At 38.8% G+C, this 19,700-nt stretch overlaps 2 protein-coding genes and 1 long non-coding RNA gene across 12 annotated transcripts in view; all 3 read right to left on the bottom strand.

Moving 5' to 3' along the window:
- The window catches only part of LOC117316908 (mesocentin-like), a 68,492-nt gene extending 67,676 nt beyond the window's left edge, over positions 1–816 (bottom strand). For all 3 annotated transcript variants that reach the window (XM_033871685.1, XM_033871688.1, XM_033871686.1), the window contains exon 1: positions 659–816. In XM_033871685.1, the coding sequence (XP_033727576.1) occupies positions 659–674 (16 nt within the window). In that variant the 5' untranslated portion in view covers positions 675–816. The remainder of the gene's footprint in view (positions 1–658) is intronic.
- A 3,509-nt stretch (positions 817–4,325) lies between these two features.
- Positions 4,326–19,700, bottom strand: part of LOC117316911 (midasin-like) — a 25,031-nt gene continuing 9,656 nt past the window's right edge. Inside the window, exons 2-4 of one of the 2 annotated variants that reach the window (XM_033871690.1) lie at positions 8,869–8,976; positions 5,081–5,316; positions 4,326–4,454 (exon numbers count right to left, since the gene is read on the bottom strand). In XM_033871690.1, the coding sequence (XP_033727581.1) occupies positions 4,400–4,454; positions 5,081–5,316; positions 8,869–8,976 (399 nt within the window). In that variant the 3' untranslated portion in view covers positions 4,326–4,399. The remainder of the gene's footprint in view (positions 4,455–5,080; positions 5,317–8,868; positions 8,977–19,700) is intronic. The other variant, XM_033871691.1, reaches the window with a different exon arrangement.
- LOC117316913 overlaps positions 14,087–19,700 on the bottom strand; it is a 13,029-nt gene continuing 7,415 nt past the window's right edge. For 3 of the 7 annotated variants that reach the window (XR_004530038.1, XR_004530041.1, XR_004530040.1), the window contains exons 7-10: positions 19,342–19,506; positions 16,943–17,097; positions 16,468–16,649; positions 14,880–15,383 (exon numbers count right to left, since the gene is read on the bottom strand). This is a non-coding gene — a long non-coding RNA (uncharacterized LOC117316913). Of the gene's footprint in view, positions 14,125–14,879; positions 15,384–16,467; positions 16,650–16,942; positions 17,098–19,341; positions 19,507–19,700 lie in introns of those variants that run through there. The other 4 variants (XR_004530039.1, XR_004530044.1, XR_004530043.1 and 1 more) reach the window with 4 other exon arrangements.

The following is a 19,700-nucleotide window of genomic DNA, read 5'->3' as shown; positions in this document are numbered from 1 at the left end:
ATGTAAGTTAAAACACTTTTCTTAAAACTTTTATTACGGGAAAATCACAAAAATACCCTAAAATCAATTAAAATTTTTCGATTTTTTGGAATTTTTATATGCATATAAGCGGGAGTCAGTGTTTTAGTCGATGCAAATACATGTACACGGGATTAAAATACAAAGATAAAGAAGAAGAAAATCGGGACCTGAGAATTTTATGCAAATAAACGGGATATTCAAATAACCGATATTCAAATAAGTGGGCTCCTCTGTATATCAACATACAAATTTCAATGGCTGTTGAAATATTCTAGCAACAGTACTTAACATAAAGTCTAGGGGCTATGGTGGCTGAGTGGTTAAGGTGTCCTGACACTTTATCACTAGCCGTCCATCTCTGGGTTGCGAGTTCGAAACCCACATGGGGTAGTATATTTGCCTAGTACCGACCATAGGCCGGTGGTTTTCTCCTGGTTCTCCGGCTTTTCTCCACCTCAAAAACTTGGCACACCCTTAATGACCCTGGCTATTAAAACGACGTTAAACAAAATAAACCAAACTAATACGAAGTCTTGGCAGGTTTACTTTAAAGGATAAAAGGATCGCAAGCAATGAGCATACCTTTCTGTTACATTATTTAGGACATAACATGTTATTCTCTGTGAACAATTGATACCTGCAGAAGTTGACATTGTCGATAAGTAGCCAGTGACCGGCCTGTAATGCCTGTACCAGCACGCTGTCAGCCCACTTAAATGCCCCGCTGCCTGACCCTACATAGGTCAGCGTTAACTTGGAGGTCACCTCTGACTCCAAGTCTGTTACTGTCTTCAGAAATTCTGAAATTATTAGAAAATGTCAGTCACCATACTAAATAAATTAATCAACTTATGTAATTTCAGAACATGTCTCACTCAATTTGTACAGTCAGGTACTTTTTTAGCCACACCAAAAAAGATGTACAAATGTACTGAATAATTATTAAATTTTCGCTACTGAACAAAACAAGCATACTCAGTCTCGGTAGTGCTAAATCAATACAAATCCCCTACCGTGCCCTGCTAAAAACAGTAAGCGACTTTGACCATGACCCAAAAATACATGAAACTCAAACTTGTTCAAGACAACATGGTCTTTTATCATTGTGTTAAGTTTGATAAAAATTCCACGAGGAGTGAAACTGCTAAAGCGCTGACAAACTTTAATTGGGCACTACGTACATATTATGCACAAGACGGATTGAGAGGAAACCTAATTCCCCCCGTTTCACTAAAAACCATTTAAAGAAGATACCCATTACATATTATATACAACTTCTAACTGTTTACAATAGAAATGAAAAAATAACAAGATAATTCAACGAATTACAGTCCCCCACCGGGTTGTTATCTCGAGATCCAATAGCAATGAGTGTGAATCTCGAGATGCAATAAGGTCATGTATTTTCTTCAATGTATTGAATAGTGTAGGAGATAGAGCCCGGACAAGCTTTTTCTTTAATGTAGGTCAGAGGTCAAAATATAGGTCACAGTGACCCGGTTTTTGTACGCGACACACCGCCTTCCCACAAGGAACCATACTACCAAGTATTAAGTTCTAGTCCTTTATAGTGTAGGAGATAGAGCCCGGACAAACTTTTACTTTAATGTAGGTCAGAGGTCAAAATATAGCAAAATAAAGGTCACAGTGACCCGGTTTTGGTACGCGACACACCGCCTTCCCACAAGGAACCATACTACCAAGTATTAAGTTCTAGTCCTTTATAGTGTAGGAGATAGAGCCCGGACAAACTTTTACTTTAATGTAGGTCAGAGGTCAAAAAATAGCAAAATATAGGTCACACTGACCCAGTTTTTGTACGCGACACACTGCCTTCCCACAGAGAACAATACTACTAAGTATTAAGTTCTAGTGCTTTATAGTGTAGGAGATAGAGCCCGGACAAGCTTTTTCTTTAATGTAGGTCAGAGGTCAAAATATAGGTCACAGTGACCCGGTTTTTGTATGCGACACACCGCCTTCCCACAGGGAACCCACACACTAAGTATGAAGTTCCAGTGTCTTATAGTATGGGAGATAGAGCCCGGACAAATAGTGTGCGGAAGGACGGACGGACAGACGGACGGACGGACAGACGGACGGACGGACGGACAGACGGACAGACGGACGGACACAACGCAAACCTATAGTCCCCCCCGGATTCCGGTGGGGGACTAATAAAGGGAAACTTGTCAATGTATCTTAGGCCTGTAATCAAGATACCCGTATATACATTTATCGTCTGAGGAACAAGAGAGGCAGCCATTTGAATCTTTGAATTGAATAGTTAAACAATTTACAATTTGTCATTTTTAAATACATTTTAACATCAAATATAAAGGAATTTGAAGTAAGAATTCTTGTTATGTCCTTACCGGCTCCTTTATCAGATGTCTGAGTCTGGAGAGACTGCTTAATGTCACTTATGACCTCTGTCAGACATGTGACCTTGACCTTGACAGACTCTAGCTCTTCTACACTCGACAGTTTCATTCCAAACTCTGAAACAGTTGCCATCTTGTTGTCAACAAAGATTTTAGCCAATAAAGGAAACTGACCTCCACGTAAACATTAATGACTCTGAAATAAATCTCTTATAACCCTGTATTATTAGTTGGGTCATGTGATTCAATTCAGCAAATCAAAACATTAGAGTCTCAATGGAGGTGTTAGAGTAATTAAACTATTTGTTGATTGTCACATGATACCCAACGAACCAATAGGATTTCCACCATAACTGTACCGACCCGCATCTTCACACTGCCTGAAGCTGTTCCAGGATTGTTGCAGCCTCCCTGCCATACTGACATGTTGACCTTGGAGAAGCAGGATGGTGGTATCCAAGACAACAGATTCGGTTGTGTAGACGAGTTTCTCTACATGGTTCTGGATATCTGCCTACAGTAACAGGAAATAGTCAGTAAACACATCAGAGAGGACAGACGACACTGGTTCTGTCAATCTGTGGTACAGATTTTACTACACATTGTATACAATGATGGCATGATGTATTCATATCACCTATTACAACCTGAGACATTTAGCAAGAAAGTATGGCAGAAAAATAATCGTTTCTGTGTGATGTAGACAAAGATATCTCAACCCTCTGGATAAGATTTTTCTTTGAATTTAATAGGAAATTATCACCCCTGTGATGTAGACTAATAGAATCTTTCACCCCCTTGGGGGTGAGACAGGGGATTCTCAACGTGAGGGGAAGATTCTTAAGTTGCCAAACACGAGGCTTGCCGGGTGTTTGGCAGCATAATTATCTTTCCCCAAGGGTTGAGATTCCCCTGTCTCACCCCCAAGGGGGTGAAAGATTATTTTTCTCTTACCCTGTTTATACCCTCTTATGTATCTAATATTGACGTTACATCAATGCAAGGTTTGGTTTGGTTTGGTTTACTTTGTTTAACGTCCTATTAACAGCTAAGGTCATTTAAGGACGGCCTCCCGTACGTGCGACATGCATGCGTGTGTTGAGTGCGTATGTGTGTTTTGGGAGGCTGCAGTATGTTGGTGTTAAGTCTCCTTGTGATAGGCCGGAACTTTTGCCGATTTATAGTGCTACCTCCCTGAAGCATACTGCCAAAGACATCCAGCAGCACACCCCACCCGGTCACATTATACTGACAACGGGCGAACCAGTCGTCCTACTCCTTGTATGCTGAGCGCTAAGCAGGAGCAGCAACTACCATTTTTAAAGACTCTGGTATGTCTCGGCCAGGAAAAGAACCCAAAGCCTTCCTCACAGGGGCGAACGCTCAACTAAAGGCCAAAAGTGAGGCAGTGTCAAGGGAGACGTTAGGAAGAAAAAGTTCTTAAGAAAGAAGAGAAAAGATAAGATCCCAAATTTAGTCGCCTCTTATGATCATGCAATGGGGACATCAGGTACAATTCTTACGCCCTACCTGCAGGGCTGTCAATGCCAGGAAATGTTGATGTGACCTGATTGAATTGTCAACATGACGTCATTGTGTAGTCACCTTGACATCATGGTATTGTTGATGTGATAAAATGAAAGTGTTGAGAACATGCAAAAAGTATATGTAGCTTATCTTTTACCTAGAGTGAGATAAGGAAATCTCACCCCAGTAAAACTGTGGATATCCCTGTCCAGGGTAAGAGAAAAAGATTATCAGTCCTCTGGATGTGGCTTTACTGGTTTGAATTAATGACAACACAATCTACTAATCTGCACAATTCGTTTTCAGTCCCTACAATAGGAAACTATAATATATTGCTGCATTAACTTTATAACAAATTGACAGATTGTACAACGGATTACTGGAGTACTAAACCTCTTCAAATCTGCCCAGTAGTTCTGTGGTGTCCATGGAACAGTTCATTGCTAGAACATGTAGGTGATGGCCGGTCAAACTGGACAGTAGCTGGACCAAGCTGGTCTTACCACAGGACTGAGGCCCCACCTGGTGTCAAATTATAAATTTATAATATTTACAATATTTATCATATCTTAATATTTGTTATACTGCTCACAAAAATGGAGGAAACGTTATGGGTTATTCCAGTAAAACATCTATCCCACTCCAGGTTTGGTTAAGGGGTACCAACTATAGAATTTATTAAATGAATTACTAGAAGTAATAGGAAGGAAATCCAACCATGGATACAAGTGATTTATTTTGGAGTCCTGCGGGGTCAGGTGGATATCTTAATGGAATAGCCCTAATCAAAAGACTTCCTGCTGGAACTGACATAACTTGTTAGCTGGACCAGGCTGGTCTTACCACAGGACTGAGGTCCCAACTGGGGTCAAATTCAAATTTGCATATTGCATTATATGATATTCATTATATCATAATATATGTTATACCGCTCACAAAATGGATGAAAACACTTATCAATGACTGCTTGCTGGAACTGATATAGCTTGCTTCAAAGATTGGTAAAGTTAATATGGAAACAAAAATGGCATCCTCATGCACAAATATAAATACCAATGATGACAGCACTATCACCGTAATTATTAACATCAGCCATTTTTAAATAATTAAACTGACTACATTGACATATACATGTATCTGTGGAATACTTTTTAATTACAAGAATGGGCATCCAGTTCATCTGGACGCACTTCATCACTGCTTCCATACGCTCCAGGAGGTGGTGAAGGAGGTACAGTGACCGAGTTGTCTCCCTTGACACAAACTCTTCACGGCAGAGAAATGAGTGTCCTGCCTGTATTACACTGTTGGAAATGGTTACTTGTCTACTGGGCACATAAAATGGCAGACTATCAGGAAATATCCTCTCGTACAGATCCTTCACCTAGACAAGACAAAGCAAGCAATACAAATTCTCAAATGATGTGGTGTCCAACTTTAAAAAGTGCATGTTTATCCATTTTTCTTGGTGCAGACATTAGGGAATAATGAGATAACTTGTACATCTTAAGGGGAAGATACATTTCAAAAGATTAAACAATTTATTGAAGATTTTCTGATTATAATTTTTTTCAAGATGTAACAGAGACACTAGATAATAATCTATTTATTTACTTAAACATTGACTGTGAAATGATTCCCAGTGGTGTTTTCATGATGAAAAAATTAGTTTTGTCAATAAAAGTATAATGCAAGTACAAAAATATTAAATAAAAAAAAAACAAATTCCCTTAGGTGCCAATTGAACAATATATGAGACAAAAATCTGTTTAAAATTGAAGTCTGATAGTGATGACGAAGATTTTCTACCACTAATACATGTACTTGTAACCATGATTTTGACTTTAATACCCTGAATCATGAACTCTGTCAAGGCATTCTTATACTTGAATTTTACGAATATAAATATAAAGTTTGATTCATATCCATTTAAAAATGAAGTCACTAATTCATATATGGAGAGAGCAATGAATATGCCATAAGAGGATAAAATTGTGTCTTCAGATCTCTTTTGCATGCAGTACATATACACTAGAAAAGCTGAGAAAATCTGTACTATATTTTGAATTATTTCATTTTTGGCCGATTGTCATGCTTCAAAAAGACACGAAAAATCAATTATTGCATCCTGAAACAATTAATACTGCGGAATGGATTTAATCAGAAAAATTACAAACAAGAGGCCCATGGGGCCTGCATCGCTCACCTGGTTGGATTAGGCCAAATGTCAAAATAACGTTCATATTCACTTTGTTTTATTTGTTAATCTCTAACAATGCTATATATGGTTATAGTGTGGTAATCCGAACTGCTTTCAGATTAATGAAGTCCAGACTCTCTAAGGTCTGAAAGACCTCAAGAATTGCTTTTAGAACATGCATTCATCACTTTATGACTAGTAGCGATTCAAAGGAATTACCTCTATTTCACCTATTGGGCCCCGCCCCTATGACCCCTCCGGGGTCAGAGCTACCATTTATGCAAAATCTGTTCCCCTTCCCCCAAGAATGTTTCTGACCAAATTGGGTTCAAATCCATTCATAACTTTATGACTAGCAGCGATTTAAAGGAATTACCCCTATTTCCCCTATTGGGCCCCACCCTTTTGGCCCCTCGGGGGTCAGAGTCCCCATTTATGCAAAATCTGTTCCCCTTCCCCCAAGGATGTTTCTGACCAAATTGGGTTCAAATCCATTCATAACTTTATGACTAGTAGCGATTTAAAGGAATTACCTCTATTTCCCCTATTGGGCCCCGCCCCTTTGGCCCCTCCGGGGTCAGAGCTACCATTTATGCAAAATCTGTTCCCCTTCCCCCAAGGATGTTTCTGACCAAATTGGGTTCAAATCCATTCATAACTTTATGACTAGTAGCGATTTAAAGGAATTACCTCTATTTCCCCTATTGGGCCCCGCCCCTATGACCCCTCCGGGGTCAGAGCTACAATTTATGCAAAATCTGTTCCCCTTCCCCCAAGGATGTTTCTGACCAAATTGGGTTCAAATCCATTCATAACTTTATGACTAGTAGCGATTTAAAGGAATTACCTCTATTTCCCCTATTGGGCCCCACCCCTTTGGCCCCTCCGGGGTCAGAGCTACCATTTATGCAATATCTGTTCCCCTTCCCCCAAGGATGTTTCTGACCAAATTGGGTTCAAATCCATTCATAACTTTATGACTAGTAGCGATTTAAAGGAATTACCTCTATTTCCCCTATTGGGCCCCGCCCCTATGACCCCTCCGGGGTCAGAGCTACCATTTATGCAAAAATCTGTTCCCCTTCCCCCAAGAATGTTTCTGACCAAATTGGGTTCAAATCCATTCATAACTTTATGACTAGTAGCGATTTAAAGGAATTACCCCTATTTTCCCTATTGGGCCCCGCCCTTTTGGCCCCTCGGGGGTCAGAGTCCCCATTTATGCAAAATCTGTTCCCCTTCCCCCAAGGATGTTTCTGACCAAATTTGGTTCAAATCCATTCATAACTTTATGACTAGTAGCGATTTAAAGGAATTACCTCTATTTCCCCTATTGGGCCCCGCCCCTTTGGCCCCTCCGGGGTCAGAGCTACCATTTATGCAAAATCTGTTTCCCTTCCCCCAAGGATGTTTCTGACCAAATTGGGTTCAAATCCATTCATAACTTTATGACTAGTAGCGATTTAAAGGAATTACCTCTATTTCCCCTATTGGGCCCCGCCCCTTTGGCCCCTCCGGGGTCAGAGCTACCATTTATGCAAAATCTGTTCCCTTCCCCAAAGGATGTTTCTGAACAAATTGGGTTCAAATCCATTCATAACTTTATGACTAGTTGCGATTTAAAGGAATTACCCCTATTTCCCCTATTGGGCCCCGCCCTTTTGGCCCCTCGGGGGTCAGAGTCCCCATTTATGCAAAATCTGTTCCCCTTCCCCCAAGGATATTTCTGACCAAATTGGGTTCAAATCCATTCATAACTTTATGACTAGTAGCGATTTAAAGGAATTACCTCTATTTCCCCTATTGGGCCCCGCCCCTTTGGCCCCTCCGGGGTCAGAGCTACCATTTATGCAAAATCTGTTCCCCTTCCCCCAAGAATGTTTCTGACCAAATTGGGTTAAAATCCATTCATAACTTTATGACTAGTAGTGATTTAAAGGAATTACCTCTATTTCCCCTATTGGGCCCCGCCCCTTTGGCCCCTCGGGGGTCAGAGTCATCATTTATGCAAAATCTGTTCCCCTTCTGCCAAGGATGTTTCTGGCCAAATTTGGTCAAAATCGTATATGAACTTTTTGACTAGTAGCGATTTGAAGCAAATGTTGACGGACGGACGGACAGACGGACGACGGACGACGGACGCTGCGCCATGACATAAGCTCACCGGACCTTCGGTCCAGGTGAGCTAAAAATTGAGAGACAATCAAGGCTATAAATATATATATATGTGAAAAGTAGAATGTTTTATAAAGCACACAAAATTTTACTTTTCCTACATCTGAACCTGATAATCCTAAATTGTTACCATGGTGACTCTAACATCCTGTGCAGGACCTACATTATATTTATCCTGAAGTATCCCCAGTCTCTCCTTGTACAGTAGGCCAACAAACTCACCAGGGTTAAATCCACTGGCAACCAGCAGTTCACCATATACCGTAATTATTCGTAATCATGGAAGTCAGCCATTAATCAACAGACTTTACTTAGCTTTGATCACAAAATGTTGATGATTATTCATTTATCTATAAAACACTTGCATATTTTTTTCAACTGTAATAATTGTTTGGACAAGGAAAAGTGCCCATTTGTCATATAACCTTCAATGTTTACAAATAACCTTGACCTTTCTACTTGTTACCTTGACCTTGAATTAGGCTCTTCAATCAGATACAACATTTTGATATCATATTATCAGGAAAGACAAAAATAAAAATAAGTCGACTATAATTGTACCTGATTGTGACAGAGAAGATCACACCATCGAAACAGATCACGCAGGTTGAACTCCCAGGGACTGCCTTTCTGACCCCAGCTCTTGTCGACTGTGGCTTCTTGATGGATCTGCAGTATATAAATACTGTATCTGATTTTTATCCTGCAATAAGCCCACAGAAATAAAATTTGACTAAACAAAGGGGTTTAGTCTATTGCAAGTCAATAAGTTATAAAAAAAACATCATTTGCATTAAATTTTTACTTACCTGTAATACACTAACTAGATGGGAGGGCTTCATTTCAAAAAAAAATATTGTACAAAAATATACAGGAGGCCCAGAGGGCCTGTATCGCTCACCTGGTTGATTTGATCAAACTTCAAAATAATGTTGTTAACAGCTTTATTTGATGATGTCTTACAATGCTATATATGGTTATGGGGTGGGGATCTCAATGGTTTCAAAAGATATAACAAAGAATCCAAGTCCCTAGGGTTGGGGAAAGACCCTAGGGCCTATTTTTACAACATGATTGTGTTTATCTCTTCATGCCCAAGAATGTTATTTATGGTTATAGGGTGGGTATCTCAATGGTTTCAAAGATATAACAAAGAACTAACTCCCTAGAGGTGGGGAAAGACCCTAGGGCCCCTTTTTAACAAGGTGGTTGTGTTTATCACTTGATGGCCAACAATACCGTATTTGACCTAATAAGGGCGCAGGGCGCGAGTAATTGACAGTGGGGGCGCCCTTATTAAGATTAGTTATTCTGAAGTTTTATGAAACAGACTATACCTTATAGCAGAATACCCAAGGTTGTGGAAACGGTAAAATATTCAGTCATAAAATTATTCCAGATGAAGATATCTATTCATTATCATATATTAAGCTTAAACATCACTTGAATATTCCTGTAAACTTGTAAACCATGCCAGCTGATCTTTAGACCAGAGAACGTGTGTTCCACCATTTATGTTAAATGGAACTCTTTTGTGTTCTATTTATAGAAACAGGTAATTTCCCAGATCATATCAGACATCGTTTTCTTTGACCTATAATTGATTTACAATGTCTTTTACTAGCTTTCTGTTCTGAACAAAAGTTATTTATCAACAAGAATGAAGTCTTTAGTTTATCTTCAAATAAAGATGGTAAGTTATTATTTGTATGGGTGTTTAGTTTTGGGTGCTCTTTGCACTGACATATGTCATCTATAGCCTGTAGGAATACACAAAATGTGGCGAAAACATGTATTCCAGATACTTAATTTGCTGAAGAAAATTGAACACATAAAGTAGCAAAATATTTCTCATAAATTATTACTTTTGAACACCATTTTTACACTCAGTCAAAGATTTATTTCCTTGAAAAAAGGTAGGGGCGCCCTTATTAGGGCAGGCGCCCTTATTAGGTCAAATACGGTACTTTATATGGTTATGAAGTGGGGATCTCAATGGTTTCAAAAGATATAACAAAAGAACTTAAGTCTTTAGGAGTGGGGAAAGACTCCAGGGCTTATTTTTATAACAGGATATTGTTTATCTCTTGATACATGGACGTGGAGACAATCACTGAACATTCATTTATGCAATTATAGCTTATTTTCATGAATTAACATGTATGGTGAAAAATGAAAGAAAGTGTGGGGGCCAGCGCTATGTCAAACCTTCATAGGCATTAACTTCACACAATCTTTGGCAATATTAGCAGTGACAGTTGGATTAGTCATAATAAAATGGCTCTTTTAATCGACTCCTAGGATGAGATTTTCTATTAATTAGTGTCACTGATCACAGCAAATATGCCCTTTGCTGAGTCTTGGTATTGGACAAAAAAAAAGAATAATTTGGACATCATAAAGACTTATTACAGTTGGGGTTAAATGTGAAGCGTCAGATCAATTGATGCATTGCATGCAAAAGAAGTGTCAAATTAAATTTTGCAGCGTCATTGAAAATTATTACGACCATGAATTGCAATGGCACTTGTAAGCTTTTTAGAGACTGCATGGAACTGTTTTCTCAAAATGGTAATAAGCAAGGATTTCGTGAACTGTCCTTGTGAAAAAGTCAACAGTGAACAAAAGCATCAAAACACAAGGTTCACGGCTGCATATTGATAAGTTAAAGAACCTGCTTCACAAATTCTGACATGCATGTGATAAAATATCTTCACTAGATGACCAACTGAAAATAACCATGCCTAGGTCAGATGTCCAACTTAAATTATGATACATTGCATTGTAATTCAAGAAATTATTTTCCGGCTACTTTTTTATTATCGTTTTCGTTTTATAGAATTCACAAAGTAATTATTCACAGACAAAATTTGTTAAAATCCTCAAATCCAGTTTTTTTGATGCACATAAAATAGTTCATTTGATACATCACTTTCAAAATTATAAAAGTCAACAGTACTCATAGGCTATTTATAACTCAAAGAGTACATGCAGGCCCTATCTGTCAAAAATGACCCGCCAAAAAGCAGTGAGATGATAGGGATCGGTGAGTCTAATCTCGCCAGCTTCACATGTAAATTACAATCAAAAGTTACAATGCAAACCACTTTAAATTCAATTTCTCCACCATGTAGTGAATGAGAGGTTGGAGGAACTCCCTTTTACATCGTCAGTTCACAAATCATAAAGACGTCTGCTCATGTATTTCCAAGTCGTCTGAATCCCCAAAATGTATCTCACTAACTAAAAGAATTACAATGGAGGGGAATAACTCAAACTTTTGGCTTAGATCACCTTCTAAAGGCCTCTCATTCCAAAGGACGTACAGGTCCTAGCCTCGTCTGTCAATACATCTAATATATAATCAAGGTTAATAATTCGATCGGCATAGATAAACCACCTAATTTCAGGAAAATTGTAAATGTAGACAAACCGTCGAAGATGTACCACTGGTAATAGTCTCAATCATCAGACAGATGTTTTTCCTTTAATTTGGTATATATGATTCGGTATCCAGACGTTTCGCTCCCAACACGTTTCGCACCAAGTCGGTTCGCACCCAACAGGGACGGTTCGCACCACAAAAATAAAATAAAAAGGACGGTTCGCCCCCAGTGAAACATGTTTATTGAAATAGAAAATGATTAAACTTATACATTATTATTAACATTATATTTTGTTTGACCGTGTTTTTATTGTTTTGTACCTTCGTTACTGGTGTAAATACTTTGCTATGTTTGTGTTGTAGCTTCCCTTCGTACAGTCGTTAATGTTTGTGCGAAGCCACATCCGAGTTGTTATTAGCAGTGTACCTAATGAGTGACCAGGGACATTTTGCAAGCCCAGGATTTCGTTAATGAAGAATTTTTTGATATTTTTTTCTGTAACATACTTACAGAGACATATATAGACCATTATCTAACACCATGCAAAATTTCACTTCGATCGAATGATTGCATAATACGGAAATGTACCTCTGAAGTTGCAGTTCAGCATGCACTCGGGTGTCGAGGGACATTTTGCATACAGATTATACATTTATCTAACACCATGCAAAATTTCACTTCGATCAGACGAGTGTATATTATTGTATTTTGTTATTGAATCCAGCCTTCGGTGATCACTTCACTGTCCGGGCCATTTTATATCTACCTGTGATCTGACAAAGTAATCCCGTAGCACCGCCCACCTGCGGTGTGACCGGTAATTGTATTGGTTTACATAACAACTTGACATGTTCCTGTTAATTGATTATATTACATATTGCAACCCGGAATAAAATACACATAAAAACTTACTATTTCATAAGTTACGATTATTCCTTCAGTTACAGTTTCAGTTCAGTAATTAGAACGTTTAATAACATCGTAAACTTTGTGTTCTAAAATAAATACGAAAACTGTAATTCTAAGTTAAATGCTAACATTCTTTTTTACAACATAAACAGTTTTAATGAGTGACAAGCCCGCGAGTTCGGCTAATCTAGCTAGACACTCGCTAGATAACGTACAATTATAGGCAAAAATATATATTGTTTTTAGTATTCTAGTACAATTAATGACTTAAAAATGAATATATCAATTATTTATCAATCTCCTGCGAATCAAATAGAATATTAACATAAGCTTTAGGCTTGTTTTCGAATCCTTACATTCATGTAATGTGTACAACTTTGCTGTTTACAAAATATAATACTGTTTAAACCAATCAAATAGAATATAGCACATTATGACAGAATTAATTGTTACGTAAAAACTCCGTCGTTATATCTGATAAAATCTTGTACTGCTGCAACAACACGTGTACAAATAATCATCAATTACTATTATTGGTGACTACGTAATACGTACGATTGGCTTCTTGAAATATTAGTTCTATAGATTCGAGTTGTGCATTTTCGAGATTTCGTGAAAAGGGAGTAAATAAAAAAAAATAGTAAAAACAAATTTACGAGAAAATGGAGTATATATATCTCCGAGATGTATCAATATGCATATCAGTTATCAGACTCGCCCAATTTCCTGTAAAAAGAAAACCCCACAAAAAATGATAACAATATTAACGACTATAGTATCAAAATAACACAACATTAACTATTATTAAGGTTTAAAACAAGTGAAAAAATTAGGGTGCGAAACGTCTTTTCATAGGGTGCGAAACGTCGTGGTGCGAAACGTCTTGGGGGCGAAACGTCGTGGTGCGAAACGTTTTGGGTGCGAAACGTCCGACATTCTATGATTCGTTAGCTGCAAGGTTTATGTACGATCAGCTGTTGAAACAACGAGAGTCTTTGAAGGAACACTACAGCTGCTGAAATGACGAGTTATTTTTGAACGATCAGTTGACATTATTTAGAGATAATGTAGCGTGTTTGTCCTTTTTGCAGGCATACTTGACGTTCAAGAAACGATGTACATGTACTGTTCAGTATCACTTCAGTCACATTTGCATGTTATCATTGTTACCAGCCGGAGCTAGAGACGCTCAAATTACAAGCTAACATACACAGGGGCATGTCTAGTTTTATATTAAACAAATAGTCAGAAATACCTGACACAAATATATATGGACCGAGACCACAATTAGCTTCGCTATATGTTTCATTGGAACATTAAAATTCATAGTAAATTCCCAAAATCTCATATCCAATTTTCCAACTCACCTGGCCAAGACCAACATGTGAGAAGCAAAATATAAAAGTTTCAACATAGCATGTTCAGCATTTTCTGGAGTTAGCTGTCAAAATGTGTCACCAACGTGGATTATATACATCCGGGTCAGGGGTAGAGGTCAAATCAGGACTTTTCACACAGGACCCTGGCGCACAGAATACATGATCAATATTAATATTTTACATCACAAAACATAGATTGACATCTCTACTATAAATTTAACGTTACATTAAATTCATAGACAAAAATCAAGTTCAAACAGGCATTTGATTTATTTCCATGAAATACATACCTTTCTGAGGGGACTTCATTCGTGGGGCCTGAACCCGGAAGTACTTAATTGTGGTCTCAGTCCTATTATAGGACACTATTTTTGTCAAAAATTTAAAATAAATGTTTTCATAAACTGTGAGCTATTTGAAATCATGCGGTCAAAACAGAAATACTCTATGACACATAAAACAGGAGTTAGAGAGATCTAAAAACACCCCCTTGACACTGACAGTTAAGACACAATTCTACATACAATTACTGTATATATTTCTGACACCATGTGTAAGAAAAAATGAAACAGATTTTTCAATAATTGAGATATTTCAATTTTGTAAAGTGGTATGTAAACTTTAATACTCCCTGCATATAGCTATGCAAAGTTTGCTTCCAATTTCAAATTTTAACTTTATTTTTTTCAAGATTTTAAAACTGATTTTGTTTTAAAATACTATAATTTTGCTATGAAATTGATATTTTAACTGCTTCAAAGTATTAATTAGGTTTCATAAAAACATGAGATAATCTACAGGTAATACTTAAGACATGCAGTGACCAATCACAGTGAGTGACCACCATGGACACACTGTGGCCAGCACTTGTTTACATGTACTGTTAGGCTGTCTAGCCTGAGGCAGGGAAGGGGTGGGGGTGGGGGAGGGGGGCTTAATGGGCATATCTGTTTAATGATAATATACTAGCCTCTCTCAATTGTTTCTCAAAACACCTTTGAAGTCAATTATCAAACAGGCACTGATGTGTATATCACAATTACCAGATCAGTGTTCAGCTTCACTTCAGTTTTGTACTCCGAACACATCTGACCACCACTGACCACCACTGACCACTACTGACCAATACTGACCAATACAAGTATGAAGGGAGACAGAAAGAGAAGAAATAACCATTTCAAACCTGGACACACCCCCAAGAATAAAGGCCTAGTTCTCCAAGATGTAAGGGACAAACCTGTCAACACAGAGGTGACCCCAGTTCTGACCAGAAGACTGACCGTCACCAAAGTATCTCAGCTGGTGACAACACCAAGACCGGAAAGTCAATCCAATGTAGCAGTGGACACCGAAGATAGACCCTGTACAATACATGCATCAACCGCCTCGTCAGACTCGGAGACTGAAATAGAGGGAAACCGGATAATTGATGTTATCTTGATGATGAAGATGTGGAACGATGTCATCAATGTACACGCAGAGCAATGTCACACCAGTTGTACGGTACCCGTATTCAAACTAGTGTCCGAGAAGAAATGGGCCCTGGGATGGAGTTGCTCTGTCCAGTGTGTCAAGTGTGAGTACAAGTCTCAGCTTTACAAACTTTACAGAGAAGCGGACTCGGAGAAGCCCGGACCAAAGCCAGCACTAATTAACAAATATCTACCTTCAGCACTGTGTGGACAGTCCGTCAGCACCAAAGGAGCTAGACTTCTTCTCGGACACCTGAACATACCTGCAGGTGCCAAAAGTGGGATGCAACGACAGGCCAACCAGGTGTCACGGGAGATTACTGCCCTTAACAAAACAGACATGGAGGAAAAGACTCGACTGGTGGTACAGGACAACACCCTGAGAGGACAGGAGTCTCCGAGCACCATCGGAATAGCTGTGGATGGGCGGTACAACAGTACTACATTTGGAAGCTCTAAGAAGCCTGGACTGAATGCCTCTCAGGGAATCAGCTTGGGAATTGAGACATGTACTCCAAAGAAGTGGATACTTGGACGTGCCCTCCACAACAAACTTTGCTGGACAGGCGCTTGGCTGAGAGGGAAAGGGTATGATGTTGACTGTCCGGGTGGTCACCCTGAGTGCACAGCCAACACCAGCCGGTTTGACGGCCTCTCCGAGTATGCCATGGGGAAGGACATTGGAGAGCAGCTGACCAGACAGGGTGTCCTTGTGAAATATGCCACTACGGATGGAGATGGTACTGGCGCCCAAGGCCTGCAGGAAGCCATGCGAGCCCTACATCCGATGTGGAAAGTGGAGAGACTGGCTGACCCGACTCACATAGGTAGAGCAGTTTCGGAAATCAAACAGTGCTAAGTTCAGTGACTCCATGTTTCCCGGACGTACCAGACTTATGAGGTCTCACTCACAGAAGGTGTTTTCCCAAGACTTGAAAGCCAGGAGCAGCATGGTCTTCAAATCCCTCATGAAAACACACAACGGTAACATGGAGACTATCACCAGTCGCTTACCTGATGTGTTAGATGCCACCGTGTCGTGCTATTCAGGGGACTGTTCCAAGTGTAGTCAGCACTCCGAGGTGTGCTCTGGAGATGACGGTGACAACTGGTGGGTGCGCTCAATGTTCCTCAGTTCGAACCAGATACATCATCTTCAGATGACGCCAGATGACCAGATGTTGGTATTGGAGCTCCTGAAAATGAAGTTAAGCACTGAAGCTGTCTATTCAATGAGACTCAACACATCAACTCAGAAAAATGAGGGGTGTCACAGAGGCATCAATGTCGCTCTACCAAAATATCAGAACTTTGGACGGAATGCTGAGGGGAGACTTAGACAATGCCATCTTAACTTTCAACAACACGGCCGGGAAAGCTATTCAACAGAAGGTCGAACACCTCGGTGGTACTCTGAGTAGAGAAGTGAAACATAAGCTTGATCAACTGAGCTCAGAGGAAGTGTACCAAAGACAACACCAATACAAACCTGAAGTGAAGAAGAGAGCTCTATCAAGACTGGCAGCACAGCATAAAGATCATAAGAAAAGGTCCAAGTCCGCTCGAAAGTCCGACTACAGGAGAGGGCAGCTAGATCCAGTCATTCAGCAACATGGCAGGGGAGACAATCAGCTTCAGGATCATCTGTATTGAAAAGTGAAAAATTGATTTAGAGACATATTGGCAACCAGAATTCAAAATTCAAAAACACATATGTAACAACAACAACAACAACAACAATAATAATAACAACAACAACAAAAAGTTACATATATATGACTACCTAAAGAGGGAGCCTCCCCGTGGCGGTGGTCGGGAATATTGTGTCTCCGGATACAATAGCTAATACCCTCAAAAAATAAAATTAAAAAAAAATATTTCAAATTTTCAAATTTAACAAACAGTCCCTAAAACCTACATGACCATGACAAATGTTTGAATTTAAACAATACTGTCCATTATTGTTAATAAAATGGGGTTCTAAACTTTTATGGTCTACATTTATACATAAACTATTATGACACAAATGTGAACAATCCAGATCACTTGACAAGCCTAAATTTTGAAAATGAACAATAACAGCAAGTCTATGAGCATGTTTTTTTTCCACTTTGAATCAACAGGGTCCTTAGATGATATAATTCCATATTTTCCTGTCTTTGTCAAAGGTCCTGTCCATAGTCTGCAGGTGCCATTTTCTGGGCAAATCACAGAGTTTTCTGATAGCTTCCACTTGTACAATTCATAAAAATCCTCCATTTTTACTTTCAAATATGGTGTATGAATACACAATATCACAAAATATGCAAATTAGACACTATAAACAGCGCCCCTGTTCTGTCAAAAAAATAAATAGAAAAAATAAAAAATTTAATTTAAAAAATAATTTTTTAAATTTAAATTCAACCTGATTTTGAAAAATAACTTTACTAACCTATCACACATAATTCTGCCAATAATCATGGCAAATTTTATGAGAATCGGTCAAAAAATGTGGATTTGACAAACAAAAACATGGATTTCAGGGCCTATCATATTAGGACCGAGACCACAATTAGCTTCGCTATATGTTTCATTGTAACTTTAAAATTCATAGTAAATTCCCAAAATCTCATATCCAATTTTCCAACTCACCTGGCCAAGACCAACATGTGAGAAGCAAAATATAAAAGTTTCAACATAGCATGTTCAGTATTTTCTGGAGTTAGCTGTCAAAATGTGTCACCAACGTGGATTATATACATCCGGGTCAGGGGTAGACTAGAGGTCAAATCAGGACTTTTCACACAGGACCCTGGTGCACAGAATACATGATCAATATTAATATTTTACATCACAAAACATAGATTGACATCTCTACTATAAATTTAACGTTACATTAAATTCATAGACAAAAATCAAGTTCAAACAGGCATTTGATTTATTTCCATGAAATACATACCTTTCTGAGGGGACTTCATTCGTGGGGCCTGAACCCGGAAGTACTTAATTGTGGTCTCAGTCCTATTATAGGACACTATTTTTGTCAAAAATTTAAAATAAATGTTTTCATAAACTGTGAGCTATTTGAAATCATGCGGTCAAAACAGAAATACTCTATGACACATAAAACAGGAGTTAGAGAGATCTAAAAACACCCCCTTGACACTGACAGTTAAGACACAATTCTACATACAATTACTGTATATATTTCTGACACCATGTGTAAGAAAAAATGAAACAGATTTTTCAATAATTGAGATATTTCAATTTTGTAAAGTGGTATGTAAACTTTAATACTCCCTGCATATAGCTATGCAAAGTTTGCTTCCAATTTCAAATTTTAACTTTATTTTTTTCAAGATTTTAAAACTGATTTTGTTTTAAAATACTATAATTTTGCTATGAAATTGATATTTTAACTGCTTCAAAGTATTAATTAGGTTTCATAAAAACATGAGATAATCTACAGGTAATACTTAAGACATGCAGTGACCAATCACAGTGAGTGACCACCATGGACACACTGTGGCCAGCACTTGTTTACATGTACTGTTAGGCTGTCTAGCCTGAGGCAGGGAAGGGGTGGGGGTGGGGGAGGGGGGCTTAATGGGCATATCTGTTTAATGATAATATACTAGCCTCTCTCAATTGTTTCTCAAAACACCTTTGAAGTCAATTATCAAACAGGCACTGATGTGTATATCACAATTACCAGATCAGTGTTCAGCTTCACTTCAGTTTTGTACTCCGAACACATCTGACCACCACTGACCACCACTGACCACTACTGACCAATACTGACCAATACAAGTATGAAGGGAGACAGAAAGAGAAGAAATAACCATTTCAAACCTGGACACACCCCCAAGAATAAAGGCCTAGTTCTCCAAGATGTAAGGGACAAACCTGTCAACACAGAGGTGACCCCAGTTCTGACCAGAAGACTGACCGTCACCAAAGTATCTCAGCTGGTGACAACACCAAGACCGGAAAGTCAATCCAATGTAGCAGTGGACACCGAAGATAGACCCTGTACAATACATGCATCAACCGCCTCGTCAGACTCGGAGACTGAAATAGAGGGAAACCGGATAATTGATGTTATCTTGATGATGAAGATGTGGAACGATGTCATCAATGTACACGCAGAGCAATGTCACACCAGTTGTACGGTACCCGTATTCAAACTAGTGTCCGAGAAGAAATGGGCCCTGGGATGGAGTTGCTCTGTCCAGTGTGTCAAGTGTGAGTACAAGTCTCAGCTT

This window comes from Pecten maximus, chromosome 18, assembly GCF_902652985.1.
Source record: "Pecten maximus chromosome 18, xPecMax1.1, whole genome shotgun sequence".
NCBI lineage: Eukaryota > Metazoa > Mollusca > Bivalvia > Pectinida > Pectinidae > Pecten > Pecten maximus.
Note: the sequence above shows the minus strand (reverse complement) of the source record. Positions and strands in the feature narration are given on the sequence as shown.